Genomic DNA, 15,000 nt, shown 5'->3' on the forward strand with positions numbered 1-15,000 from the left:
ATGGCAGGAGTAAAAAGTTGGCCATTTCGATGACCCACGACATATCCAACCAAAGAACAGCGCGGCATTTTGAAGCCGGGACATCCTGGTGTAAATTCAGCACCGAACCGCTTTACCATACTGCCTTCTATTGTTCTCCAATTGTCACTCTGCCTCTGATTGTCAAAAGTTCCCTTTATCAAGACCAAATGCCCCGCATCCCCCCAACGTTTGTGTGTCAACCAATCAGCGTTAACCATAACGGTGACTTTTAAAGTTTGAAGTTAATGGGGCCGTGTACGGAAAGTAACAATACAAATTGACTGGCTGGGGTTTTTTTTAGTGAAGATAGAATCGAGACTTTCGCTTAACTGGACAATTTAAGTAATTGCCACTTTAAATATACGTCAAAAATTCGGGCGGCTGCACGGCATTCGATGCCTGGTACTCTGCGATGCGGGTGCAATAGTCTACAAACTGAACTATGAAGCCACTCTGCACCGGCATCGCGTGTCTTCAAGGTGACAATTGCTTAAATTGCACAGATAAGCATGAGGATCAATTCTATCTTAAGTCTATAATCCGCACGTCTAACATACATTTTTTTTTCAGCAGACGAATGATGAGGTTAATTTTTAAAGAAAGTTGGTTCTGCATCGGTGGAGAGTGCAACACGAACACTGACTTTGGTGTTATCAACCAAATTCTCTGCGTCTTTTCTTAACGCCTCCTTGCGGGCGAACTTCACTCGTGTGTGATAATGTCTATAATTCACAAATTAAAGGTACTAACAAAGTTTAGCAGAGTGTGAAGCCACTAGGTTCTCGTGGTTGACACTCTTCGTCCAGCAAAGAGTGGTTTCCACATTTCTTTGATGGGCTGAAAGCAAGCACGCAACTACATTACGGTTGTAATTCCCGGTGGGTGACTGAGCAAGAAACAAAGTAGCTCGAATCTGTGCAGATTGCGGGCGTGAGGGAGAGCGAGATTTGTTTTTCGTTGGAAGCACTCGCAGAGAAGCGACAATAGGGAGCTTAAGCACGCGCGTTTTTGAGACGCGGACGGCAACCGGAAGCCTTTTAAACTGTCTTCGCGCAACCACATTTACATAGCTAAGTATATTTTCTCCATAAAAAATGATTAGTATAAAAATCTGGGAGACACCACTGTCCTGGTTTGCGAAGTGCTCTTTTTCAGTTGTGCCCTCCTAGAGAAGAAAAGCTAGTCCAAGGAAGGGATTTGGACCTACAGTTTGGAAACTTACAGCTGGGTTTCTCGGAAAAAAACCCCCGTAATATCCCGGCCACACATGCGAGCTGACATTGTGTCCCCTTTTCTACGGACTCAAAATAAACAAAAGACTTAAAAAGTAAGCCCGTTTAGGTATTTGCAAGCACAGAGGAGTTGACAAAGCACTCTCCAGCATAACTCCATGCATCAAGAAGTCTGTGCGGAACTTGACGTTGGGCCAGACGGATTGCAAGCTAACCGCATAAACCACTGTTTAAGGGTACTCATTGCATGAAATACCGAGAAGACACCAAAACGTAATTGGGAAGAATTGCACGCTTAACTCTAGCCGGAAGTGTGGGGTATTTTAGTGGATGCGTAGTCATACTGTATAACAAAGCCATACCTTAACTGATTTTATCCTGATATCACTTGCTGTGTCCGCGCCACCTTCTAATGCAAGACCCAAGCCACCACAGGATTTTTCAACTTCAACCTCAAAAACTGAATGCGAGATTTCTTTCACCCCGCTGCGCGGACTTTCTCTAGGTTCTATGGCGACATTGTTGGTTTCGTCCTGGTGATTTAAAAGGAGTTTTTCTAACAATGAATATAACAGCCAAGGAAAAAAAAAACCAACAATTTTCAAGTCAGATGTATACCTTCCTTTTCTGCTAACAGAGGACTCTTTTCTTTTTGCGTTCGCTGGGCTGACGAGTTGGAGAAACGAGACATCTGCCATGGGTCGAAACTCACTAAGTTGAGCATGCACGTTGGTTACTTAGCTTATCGAATCCACACGAGATACTTCATGTTGTGTAGGCTTGCCTTTAAAGGATGCGCGGGACACAGCGGGCTCAAGTCACAGTCAGCAAACATATCATAGGGCATGCGCTTTGAAGACTGCCGTCCAAGGTTGTGGACGGCGGTTAGATCAAAGTGAGTTTCGACCAATGGCAAAGGTATCTTTTCCCGCACTCGTCAGCCCAGCGAACGCAAAAACAAAAGAGACTTCAGCGAGCAGGGAAATATCTTCCTAAATTGCAACACAGAATATTATGATACTAACCTAATGTATCAAGTATTAATTCCTAAACTCGTGGTTTTGCGTGTGAAGAGTTTACACATTTACATCTGACAAGTCACCTTTAATACTGACAATATCGTTGTACCCGTCACTCGAGGTGAACCATTGTTTAGGTAATCCAATAAAGAGTCCAAGAAATCAAACAACATGGAGATAAATGTTTCTTTTGCAGCAAAAAGACGCATGATGAGGAGTGTCCCATTACCTTGGTTTTACATAGTTGGTGAAGGTCATAAAGTTCCTGACTAGCTCTATGTTTAGCTTGAATACTCTTTTGTTGCTCCTTTGGCAGATTCTTATTGTCATCCATGCAGATGTTGAAAAAATAAATAAACACACAAGAAAATGAACTTGGAGCAAACAGAAAATATAAATGAGGAGAAAGGTGAACAGAGACGAGACAGAATGAATGAAGAGAGATGGCGTAGACGTAACAAAACAAAAAACACAAGGCAGAAAAAGGAAGCACAAACGTCAATGCAGATACGCCGGCCTATCAACTCATTCCTGCCAATATCGTTGTACCCAAATCGTGAAACAAAAATTAAAATAAAAGATGACAAGCCGCCTGAGCTTTTCCAAAAATGCCTCATATAGTTATGTCCAAGATACCAAGTTATGTGTTGCACCGATCTCGTCTAACCCTTTCTTCAAAACCTCATTTATTTTTAAAATTTACACGAAGGCGAGCCTCACAAAGTGCCTCTTTTTCCCCACTCGTCAAGTTCACTTCCTAGGATCCGACCTACCGAATCAGAGGCCAAACGCAGACCAAAACCCTATTGTTGTACTGTATTGAAAGAAGCTTCTGACATGGGACAGACAACACACGATGGTCGATTTCATTGACGATTGCCCGTGGGATGCCTAAATGTGAGTCACTTTACAATTGTCTTTACTTCCGGCTCCATTCAATCCAATACACCCATATCACTCAATGTACAACCAAAAGATTTTGCCCGTCTAGCCTCTCATTCAGTGTGAGGCTGGACGGGCAAAAACAATGCAAAGACAAAGCTTTTATTCCCCATGGACTCCAAAATGGCCGCCGAGTGATAAAGGTGAATGCCAATTACAGAACATTTCAGAAGAAGGAAAGCTTGAAGCGAGCACAAAAAATGAGAAACGCAAACAATGCAACAAAATAAACACCTAACATTCCGGCCAAAAAAAAAAACAACAACAGCCGCTGTCTGCATCATAGTACCGTGATGTAGAAATATAGAGACAAAATATTTATATAAATGATCGCGTTCTACTGAATTCTACCATTCCAAACGCATCTGGTTTCAGTTAAAGTGGTTGGACACTTTTCCCACCGTTTTTGGTTGCAATGCAGTAACTACTGCGCATGGTCATTACCAGACTTCTCCAGCACGTGGGACCATACCTGACTACCGAAAACCACGAAAACCAAGTTCGGAGCTGGTGGAAAAAGTGGATCAACAAAACCGACCAGAAGAAGCTCTTTTCTAGTAGAACACAAAAAACTCAACCATCTTAAGAACTTTCATCAAAATAATCTTGCATTTCATTACTTGCAGCTCTACACATTCGGCTTCCTATTTAATCTCACCATCAAGTTGCTATCACTACAGCTCCGTTCCTTGTTATCCTTCGAAACCAGTTTGGAAACCTTTTGGTTTTCTTCAGGGCATTCAGGATTCCGCACTCCATCCCAGCTTTTCCGGTTTTTTGCTGAACTCTGGCTGCTACTGCTGGAGGATGAAACCTGGTTTTGTGTCTGTGATGTGTTCCGCTTGACAGGTTCATGGCTTTTCACGCTTTTCTGTTCTCTAGAACTGGAATGTTTTTGGCGACCAATAGTCGTTAACGTCGAGCCACGAGAACCAGTCAATTTTGTATTTTCATGCGTTAACGATAGTTGATCCTCTTGGACCTCAGCCCAGGTAGCTAATCTCGTCCTTTGTCCTGGTAATTTGCCCAATTCCGGTCTCAAGTCCTCTTCATTTGGAGTTGTTCCTCTGGTTCCGTTTTGTAACTCCGGGTGAACTTCGCTTCGTGAAGCGACCACTGGTGATTCGAAGATTGCCGATATTGAACTTACGTTATCCGGGTTATCTGCGTTGTTTTGAAATGTACTTGGAAATATAAATGGATTTGGTGGTGCCTTCGCGTTCTGAGAACCATGCGTAGGGTGAACATCCACACCACATTTTTTGTCTTGTTGGTGACAGGACGGTGGTCTTGTTGAGCTCACCTTTCCGTTGGAATAGGAGGTTTCTCTGTGTCCTTCTACCAACACATCTTTCCCCCGCTTTTTCTGTCTCGAATTATCGCCCACTGGTTCGCTTGCTGTCGTTTCTCCAACTGATTTTGTCGATGGTATTGGTGCGTTTTGGTCAATGATAGGAGAGGAGGTCAACAAGGGTGAGGAGACATCGACATCAGCTGGAACCGGAGTACTCTGAAAACCAAATGTAAACATCAACAATAAAACTACAAAACGAAGGGAAAAGGGTATGCATTTCTTGCAAAACTTTACCGGGATTAGTTGAATCAAACACGGTCTCTCTAGCTCCTATTACAGATCGATCGTCGGGTTAATGTAAACTTTCAAGAGACGATGAGGTTGGAAAAGATCCTCGAATATTTACCTCGGTCCTCGGGAGATCTAGCGAAATTGGGTCGATCGTTAAAAAAGTAGGAAGTCCCAAATCCTCTTCTTCATCAAAGACCTGCAAGGCAAGCAAGCAACGAGACTAGCGCAGTGTTTCTTTGGGAAAAACTGAACACAGATTCGGTAGGACGGATTTCGCTAAACAGAGCAGCGAGACTCTTATAAGGGTCGTTTGCCGACGAAGCAAAAACTGCGCGACACCCGACTAAGCCCCCCCGAATGCGCATTTTCTAAAAAAAGCACGAGAAACGCAACCTGAAGGAACAGAGAAAACTGCCCTGTCTCACTAGAAAGGTCAGTTCATTCATCGCATAAACTGATATTTGGCTTTAACTCTGCAACCAATTAACTTTAAAACCCACTCCTAAAACAAATGTTAAAGAAGGAAATATTCAATAGAATTCGAGGGGCTGTCGATTTGAGTTTGAAGTATTCGAGGCTTTACATGTAACTACTAGTTTACCTAAATGGTAGAAATGCTGCCGAGGGGGAGGGAGATGTTCAGGTATGCTTGCAGTCATTTAACGACGGTTTGTCCGTGGAATTGAAGGAAGATTAGTAGGTCTTGAGCAGGGACGGTCACGGTACAAAACGTGGACACCCAGCAAGGACCTCCGTTCTGGGCCCCATTCGATAAAAGAAGGAAAACAATAGTTTGAGGATACGAGCACGCACTTCAGGCTCTTGTTTAAATAAGCGCCGAGTACTATGATTTATGCGACTGACTGAAATTATATACTTTGCCTTTGAGTAGACTCTTCATAAGTACATGCGATCTGTTTGAATTAAAAAAGGTAAGTTGTGGTCAAAACAACTACGCATCGTTTCTGAGGAAACGATACATTGTAAATAGGAAAGGACAAGTGGTTATTCGTAAAATACGAAACCAAGAAAGATTGAAGAATATAAAAGGGAATCGAGTAATATTGGCATCGAGCATGTTGATCATTTTCGATGCGAGTTCACTTCAACTTCTTTTTCAGAGCAAGTTAAGGGCGAATTGCTGTGGTTATTTGTTTCGACTTTTGGTGTGATTAAACTACAAGTAATATACACGACAAAGACTTGTGAATCACCAATTCAGCTCGACAGTGATCAATACCAACTAATCAGGTTCTTGATTTACTGCTTGGCCTTTGAGATGCTTTCACGACAAAAGTTTACTGAGGTTTATGTCTGTCGGGCGGGGTTGGTATCTGGATGGAAGATCATCGAAATATGCGACGTGTGATTGCCTTTCGTAGACGCCATATGCACTGTAATGCACTCATATTAAACGGCCAGAGTCCTGACCATTTACCACTTCACTTCAGCCTGGCAACTTTTCCTATTTGTATTTCACGAAGCTGCGATAAACTCTATAACGGAAGAACGACGCGCTAAAGAAGTGAAAATGGACCAGAAGACTAAGCAACGGAGCAGTTTTGCAGGTTAAGTTAACTCGAATTGGGAACGTGGCTGCAAGCGTCTGTTCTAATCTTCTGTGCATCGAGCAATTTTACGCAAGATCAGACCGCGTATCTTAATTACTCCATTCGCGCATAACCACAATTCCTTGCCTTTGATCTTAGCGCGACCACAATTCCTTGCGTTTCGAAGAAAAATCTGTCCTTCTGATTAGAGAGCTGCCTCGTTCGTTCACTTCAGGCTCACTCACTGCGGCAGTAATTATCAAAAAATAGTTATAGGCGTGGACCTAGCGGGAAGTACCTCGGGCGTCAAAGGCGCTCTCCATTTAGACGCGATTTTCAGTCCATCGTAGAGGATGTAACTAGTTTAAGTAAAACAACGTAGAAAATACCTCGTATCTGCGCCTGGACAAACTGTTTAATGTGGGCTGCAGAGATTCAATCACTGCTTTTACCGAAATGCACGGAAAAGCATTTGGGCGTTCAACGATGGAGCACGTTGAGGCAAAATTTATTTGAAGAGGGGGGTGGGGGGGGGGGGGGAGGTGGAAATTGGAGTCATTTACGGAGTTTGTAGAAAGTGCAAAAGACAAAGAGGAAGGGGAGGGGCAAATGAGATACACAAGTTAAACGAAATCAAAGGTCTTGGCGAGAATAAGCTTACTAACTGACCTGTTCATTGTCGTCGTGAAATGTAAGAGTTGCTTCATAAACTTCATAAGGCTGAGTTGTATCGGTTTTAATGTCGTCATCGACCTAACGTGTGGAGATGCAAAAGGAAAAATTGACTAAGAAACACCAAACACTAGACATGCTACAAATTTCCAGTAGTTCAGATTACTTGCAGTACAGTGAATACACCCCCATTATTAGTCCGCTCGAACAAGTGTACACTTGAATCAAGAAGGCTGAAACGAGTACACACAAAAGGTGACAGACTGGGAACGACAGCGACAGCAGTTTCAGGAATTTTAGCGCCTTTTCTCTTGGGAACTGGCGATCTGCAAGGAAAAACCTTAAATAGCAATGACCACAGCCAGGTTTTCTGAGCCCGCGAGACTGAGCACCCCAAGCAAACCATTGTTTTAAGAAAAACGCTGGTTAGCAACCGTTGATGTTTAAGGTCTTCCGTCTGCATCATCAGGATGCTTGACAAAGAATTTTCGGACAAGAAAAGCGATGGAGTCGGATTCTATACCAGGAATGGAATTTCCAAAGTCAAACAATAAACACAAAAACACTCCTTACAGAAGGTGCCTCGACCTCGAGGAAATAAGGGCCGGGTAAACCCCTCATATGACGCCGAGTCTGGAAATCGAAGACCGAGGATACAAAGTTTAAAGGGAGAACTCTCGCAAGTGCGACATGCATTTATTGCTTACTTTAACACTTGGAGGTAGAACGTCTGGTATTTGAGGCGGAGTGATTGGTCGTGACCCAGTGTCATCAAAGGACCCCTGCAAACCAAAAGGGGCGAAATCACTCGTTGACTCAAATTCATTGATTCTTCTTTCTTTGTTGACTTTTACCAATAAAAAGTCAAACATACCTTTTATACTACAGTAATTGTTAAAACCTGAAATTCACCTAGATGGCTTTCTATCATAACATGTGTCTTACATTTTTCGACAAGTGACTGAGTGAGTTTACAGGAGGCAGTGTGGCCCAGTGGTTAGGGCACTTGCCTTAAGATGCGGGGATCCCGAGTTCAAGACACGTTCTGACCGCTGGTTGAATTTGTTCCTGGTAGTCCCTGGTTCAACTTCTCAGCTGTACTTGTATAAAACCAACTAGCTTGCCTCCGGCCAGTTGGGATTCTTAACAGTTGTTTTTGAGTGTTCTGTTCTGTCGTGTTTGTGTTTCATTGGCCCTGAAAAGCCCCTATAGGGAGTGGTCAATTAAGTATGTACGTATGTTTGTATGTATGTATGTAATTTTTCTCTACCTTCCTTTTGAATGATATGTTAATGAAAAGTCCCACCTCCTTCATCTTAATACTCAGTCTTTCTCCGAGGTTCAACAAGGACTTTTAAACAATTCAGTTTCAAAGCTCTTACATATGAATTGTAGGCGAACTATTAGGCGAACTGACATATTGGACGTAGGCGAACCGACTTTAGACGGTAGGCGAGACTACCGGTTACCTGATGATCCTACATACGTGACACAAGAGAAACATTTAAATATCGTCATATCTTTGTTTACCCTCAGATTTTAGAGTAGCAACCAACTGAGCCACCGGTGCTTCATTTTATCTTCCTTGTGGGTTGTTTTCACCAACCTCCATATTTGACGGTTACGTTTCGCAAATTTGGGTAGATATTCACAAAATTTCAAACCTTTTCGCTATCACTTTCCTGCACTTTGTGCATTTTTCCCCTATATTCCTATGTTTAGCATTATTTCACTACAGTTTTGCACAGAATATTACCAGATCGACTTGTAAGGACCAGGGTTTTGCGCTAAAATGAATTAAACGCTGTGATTTTGGAAACTCATTTTCGACTTGTCACCACCATCATATATACTTCAAACAACTCTTCCCAGTTGATTTTCAGCGATTGCTTATACTTCCACAACATATTCATTAGGTATTTTCTGTTATTTAGGTATTTGGTATTTTCGTAACAAAGTACTTCTACATGTAATCTTTACCTTGGCTGAGCTTCTACTTGAAGATCCTTTACCAGAGAGACTAGAGACACTGCTTACATGTGAGTGAATCGAATGTTGGTCATCATCTAAATAGCTACCAAGAAACTGACCACTCTGTTGGGCGAAGAAAATAACTGTAAATAACTTCTAAAAAAAGTCACAGCATCACTGAGAAGATGAATTGCAGAAAAAAAATCACAAGAACTGGTCACTTAAATCATTAAAAAATAAAAGTAAATGTTATTACATGTGGCCTGTGCTGTACTGTGCTCAGCCCCTATAAATATTTTGCGATGAAAAATTGAAAGTTTTCCTTCAGTTATGACACTTGCCTTCATAATTTCAATTTCTTTTTTGAGGACTAAATCATCAAATCGATCAATGTCTTTAGGTTCTACAGAGCTTCTTATTTCTGTCATTAATGACATCTGTCAAAAAAAAAAAAAAAAAATTTCAAAAATTAGACATGTGCCATTCATGAAAGGCTTGATAAGTGGATAGGGTTAACACCAGAAAAGCGTCAAAAGAGCAGATTCACACAAATCACTTCTCTAAACGTACAGTAGCATGCATTTTTTTCTTTACATGCACGTCTGGACATAGGGGGGCAAGCAGGAGAGTGACTTGAATCTTTGATGCCAGGCCATTCTTCGATATTTCATTTAATTTTTAAATCTCCCTTAACCGTCCAGAAGGATAGAGGCCCCATCCCAGTACATGTAAGAGAGGCATTACTGCAGTATGCTCAGAGACACTACAATCCCAGTTGGCACACATGTTACAGGTAAATTTGGTTTCAGGTCAAATGATTTTAACCCAGATTTGTGTAAGTTCTTGGTATCTATTTATGATAATGAATACCAGACACAAAGAAATTACAACTCAACCTAACTTATAATCGTTTTGACCTGAAATCAAATTTAATCTGTGACACATGCATGCAATTTTCATGCAACGATCTAAAGCAAACCATGTTTCATAATTATGATAATAGGCTATTAATTAAATTAATTATCCTCTCCCCTCCCCTTTCATTCAATGTTGAAGGTCCAAACCTGAGTGTCATCAGTTTAGTTGGGGTCAACAAAGATTTGGAGGTGGAATGGAAGGGGCAAAGGTATGAGGTCACCAGGAAAAGAGTTGTGCAGCGTAATAATTACATTTGGATACTCTGTATTTGTCTATGGTTGTATACATGTAGGTTACATTTTTGTGATTGGCACAGTTATGGGTACAGATTACTAGAAAACAGAAAACAAAATTAATGATTGATTGCCTTTTTCTGAGCACTTGGCAGTTGTGCAACTTCACCTTTGCATCATCAGAGAGAATAAAAAGAAAGTATAAAATAATTTACATTACATGCCTTGGCTGGAGTATTGAGGAGGTCAAATAAGGCCAGTGCAAATGCATTGATGTTGATGAAACCCCTGGAATATTCTTCCAAGTAGTACTTTAAGGTTCCTAGCTCATTTTCATTTAGGATTTGCTGAGCCTGATCTTCAATTAGATTCTTTTGGGAAGGTAGACCACCATTGTAAAGGACTTGGGATCCGGCTATGCCATGATGGAACTTTGACCGCTGAAAACAACAAAAACATGTATCATCTCTCAGTATGAAACCATCTGAAATACTCTGAATTCTGTCACAAACAAGGGCCCCAAACTTGTGGTTTGTAAATATTGTTGAGTTTACTGCCCGTATTCAGGATACTTTTATAATCTACAGGATCAAAGAGTATGTAGCATTTGAATATTTTTAGTACCACACTGAGAAAAATAGAAAAGTAGACATTGCAGACGTTGTAATGTACTGTAACATATATATTGTAGGTAAAAAATTTTTCAAACTAGTACATGTTTTTAACCTCCCCGGTACTAAGAAGAAGATATTCTCTACCTTAAAATGTTGAGAAATATTTTCAAATTAATGTTCACTAAAAAAATCAGTTGACATATTTCTGCATATCCTCTCTAGATGCATTATAATGCTTACAATAAGTATTGTGACAATGATTAGAAATTGGCAAAGTAAGCGTTAAGAATTATGCCTCTTTAACATGCTGCACTTAAACAGCATACACTGTAATTATTTGTATTTACATAAAAGACATGCCAAAGTAACTGCCAATACTGCAGACACTTTCTGTTATGAACTCTTTAGGGAGAGTAAAAAAATGTGTTTAGATTGATTGGATTATTTTCATTGTTAAAAAAAAAAAGAACAAAACAGCAAATGCAACATTACAAACCTCTGTGGCACCCTTTCTTCCAGGTCCTGTATGGTGTCTAAAGGGAAATAAAGTAAGATTAGGGAACTTGACATTTGCAACAGGTGAATATATCCACATGTGAACTAACCTAGAGGTACTTATTAGCCATCTACTGTAATTATCTAAAATTGATACTGTTGAGTTCACATACAGTTAAAGATTACAGTGCAACGTGCCTTACCGTGGCCACCCAACAAACTTTCACATTTGACAACTACGTGTAAATACGTCAACTCAACAACCCATGCAACGGTGTTCAATTCACAACCACACAAACTTTGCAAGGAGGCGTGACCGTCAATCAAATTAATGCACCCTTATTGGTGGACAATTTGTAAAAAACTTTGTTAGGTGGCCACGGTTTGCGACCTAGATACAGCATTGTTAACCCTGTGACTGCCATTGATGAGTAAAATCATCTGGCACTAGAAAGTGTAAAATCTACAAGTATCATTCTCACGAGGGAAAGTGTCAAACTTTGACACCACAAAACTGCAACATAACAACGTAAAAGAAGTCTTAGGCGGATCTGTACTTTTTTAAAAATAATTGGTTTTACACCGTGTACATCATGATTAGTTCAAACTGACTTCACTTGTGCTGTTACACACTGAATTACAGGGTATGATCATCATACAACCTCATAAAATGTGTAAACACCCGCAGATAAGCCGCACCCTGAATTTAGCAGGTCAAATTTTTGAAAAAAAGGTTTTTGAAACAAATAAAAAGAAATCCAAAGTAGAAGTCTTCTTCATTCACTGTTCATCGAACGTAAACTCACTATTAATAATGCAACAGGAAATACTTACCACGATTTTAGCACTCTAATATAATGAACATTGTTTCTACCAACTTTGACATATGATTGATCTTTTTCTGATATTTGTTGACAGAAAGTTTTTCATTTAACACAGTTTTTCCATAGATTTTTGCATGACAACAAGAACGTGACCGGAACTTTCATAGCTTAATAACCAGGCATTAGATCAGACACAAAGGTGGAAAACTAGATATCCAAAGCAGCCTTTTTCGAATGTTCCCGCAGATAAGCCCCACTGATTTTTTGCAAAAATTTTAGGAAAAAAGGTGCGGATTATCTGCGGGTGTTTACCGTACTTGAAATAATTTATAAGCAACAGAGCATAGATATGTTAGTGAGACACAAGATCTTAGCATTTACTCGTCAAGATGAGCCAACTGTAACAATGTGAGACAATTTCGAATTTTTTAAGAATCTTACATGTAGAATCAATCATGTATGTTAGTAGAAATGACTGTTACAGTAACAGTAACAGACAATAATTACTGAAGACAAAAAAAAAACACAGTCTACCTATTGGAGGGCAGCAGATGACCTTGTTGGGATGAGCCAGGAGGGGAATGGACCTCAACTTCAGTAATGTGGGTGACTTGATCAGGAACACTGGTATTCACATTAAGGAATTGTGCAAAGAGGTCAGAAGACAAGAATATGTTCAAATCATAGGCAACCAAGAAAGAAAAACTGACAACTGTGGCAAGCCCCAAGAATACATCACCCTTAATTCCACTACTGCAAATTATAGTAGCCTCAAAGAACAAAAAAGAATGTAAATATTACGTAACATATCTACAGAAGGAGAGGAGTTTCTGTCTTAATACGTTTAATGGAAATTTCATCGAGATTCATTTTTACTGCAATATGTTTGATATCTACTTTAGTTTTGAGGAATCCAGTGAAGATTTGAGGTGGTGAATTGCAGAATTAAAGATGAACTGGTACATTTGCAACAAGTGAGTTTATGACTTCATCATTTAGCACTTTAAGTTGAAAAATTGCACAAAAGAGGTTCTTAAACTGGTAGAACAATGGTTTAGTTTGTCAATGTTTTAAGAGTTGTTTTATGCGACTGATAATATCTGACAAAAATTTGAATAGATTCTGCATTATACATTTAAGCAAATTGAAAAGACATTTATGAACACTGAATCTAGATAAAGAGAGGAGTCTCTGTCTAAGTGGGTTTAACAGAACTTTCTTCAAGAGATTGTTGTGATGTATTGCAAGTTTATCACTGAAAAATTAACATGCCAAGTGCAATGGCCACAAGTGATTTTATGATTTTATCATTTATCATTTTAAGTGAAAAGATTGAACTGAAGAAGATAAATTAACACTAGCTAGAACAGTGAACATTTGGTTTTTTAATATTTTGAAATTGTTAATGCTATTAATAATGTCTGACAATTTGTGAAAAGATTTATATAAATGTAGGATTTTCTTTTAAAGAAGGACATTTGAGATCTAATATCAAGATTTACAGTATGTTAAGAGCAGTTCAACTAAGTTTTACAGTGCAACGCGCCTTACCGTGGCCACCCAACAAACTTTTACATTTGACAACTACGCATAAATACGTCAACTTAACGACCCATTCAACGGTGTTCAACTTACAAACGTGCGAACTTTGCAAGGAGGGGTGACTGTCAATCAAATTCAAACACCCTGATTGGCGTATAAGTTTTAAAAAACTTTGTTAGGTGGCCACGGTAAGGCGCGTTGCACTGTAAAACGAGTTTAAAGAAAATATTTTCTTCACCTTCTTTAACTGGCAAGTATCACAGCTGGCCATCAAAAGAGAATGATGGTAAATCAAAATGTTTGATGATGTCCCAGTTGAATCATGCAAAAAAGAGCCAAGTAATGCCTTAAGGCCACTGTTCTCAGTTTCCCATTCCCTGATAATGATATGGACTGGTGACAGCTTCAGCTTCAAATTATTGAGAACAGTACCTTAAAGCCTCACTTGACCTGTTTATTTAGAGAAATTATGCTACGTTTGACAGTTTTTATGTTATGTAGAATGACAGCATTTATGTGTTATTGAAAGTTACATTCTTGTTTTATCTCTCATTATCTATTAAGCCTTAAAATTACATTCAGTCATGAATACATCAAGAAATACTCTCTCCAGGTAACATTACAACAGTATCACATATTAGTATAATTACATAGGTGATTATTGAAAATTCGCTGCGCTGATTGGTTGCCCTTGAGGTGATTATTATGCGATAATCACCAAAGCTTTTTTTTTTTTCAAAATGGCTGCAAGCTGTTTTGTTTAGGCGACAGATGAAGAAGTCAACTGTTTTAAAGAAAATGCATATTTTAAAATAATCACTTATGTAATTTTATGTACTAAAACCATAATTCACCTCAGGCTCGGTGAATATCGGTGAACACAAATCTTGACTATCTCTCGGTTTTTATTCACCCATATTCACCTCGCCTTCTGCAAATAATAATGTTAAATATTGTTGTAGACTTGTGAATTAGAATTTAAGTACCATACAGTGTACATGTACATGTATTTGGCATTAAGGTTTACTAATGCCGATTTTTTTATTCAAAGTACAATTAATTAACTTAAACTGCAGACTGCAATATCGAGTGCACTGTTTTTAAAAGGAGACGGTCTTGGATCAAGCCTAGGCACAAGGCACATTTGTATAAACACACTTGCATTTCCCAAGAATACAATGTACATGTAGGTTGTAAATGTTTAGAGAATAATGCAGGCTTACAATACTGAGACATTATATTTTCTGTTTTCACTGGCAAAATAACATTGTCACAGAGCATTTGAAAACCCAGCATACCCCTTCTGTCACTGACAAAACAAAATACCAGCAATATTGCTCACTACTTGCTGATAATAGACCATTGAATTCAAAGGGACAGGG

General features: G+C 39.5%; 1 protein-coding gene across 3 annotated transcripts in view; it reads right to left on the reverse strand.

Annotated features, from left to right (window-relative positions):
- LOC138020888 (whirlin-like) overlaps positions 1–15,000 on the reverse strand; it is a 27,842-nt gene that overhangs the window by 3,572 nt on the left and 9,270 nt on the right. For 2 of the 3 annotated variants that reach the window (XM_068867790.1, XM_068867795.1), the window contains 11 exons: positions 12,611–12,700; positions 11,254–11,290; positions 10,368–10,583; positions 9,334–9,429; positions 9,002–9,115; positions 7,729–7,803; positions 7,019–7,102; positions 4,915–4,995; positions 3,873–4,724; positions 2,502–2,591; positions 1,616–1,786 (listed from right to left, as the gene is read on the reverse strand). In XM_068867790.1, coding sequence (XP_068723891.1) covers positions 1,616–1,786; positions 2,502–2,591; positions 3,873–4,724; positions 4,915–4,995; positions 7,019–7,102; positions 7,729–7,803; positions 9,002–9,115; positions 9,334–9,429; positions 10,368–10,583; positions 11,254–11,290; positions 12,611–12,700 — 1,906 coding nt within the window. The remainder of the gene's footprint in view (positions 1–1,615; positions 1,787–2,501; positions 2,592–3,872; positions 4,725–4,914; positions 4,996–7,018; positions 7,103–7,728; positions 7,804–9,001; positions 9,116–9,333; positions 9,430–10,367; positions 10,584–11,253; positions 11,291–12,610; positions 12,701–15,000) is intronic. The other variant, XM_068867801.1, reaches the window with a different exon arrangement.

This window comes from Montipora capricornis, chromosome 2 (genome assembly GCF_036669925.1).
Source record: "Montipora capricornis isolate CH-2021 chromosome 2, ASM3666992v2, whole genome shotgun sequence".
NCBI lineage: Eukaryota > Metazoa > Cnidaria > Anthozoa > Scleractinia > Acroporidae > Montipora > Montipora capricornis.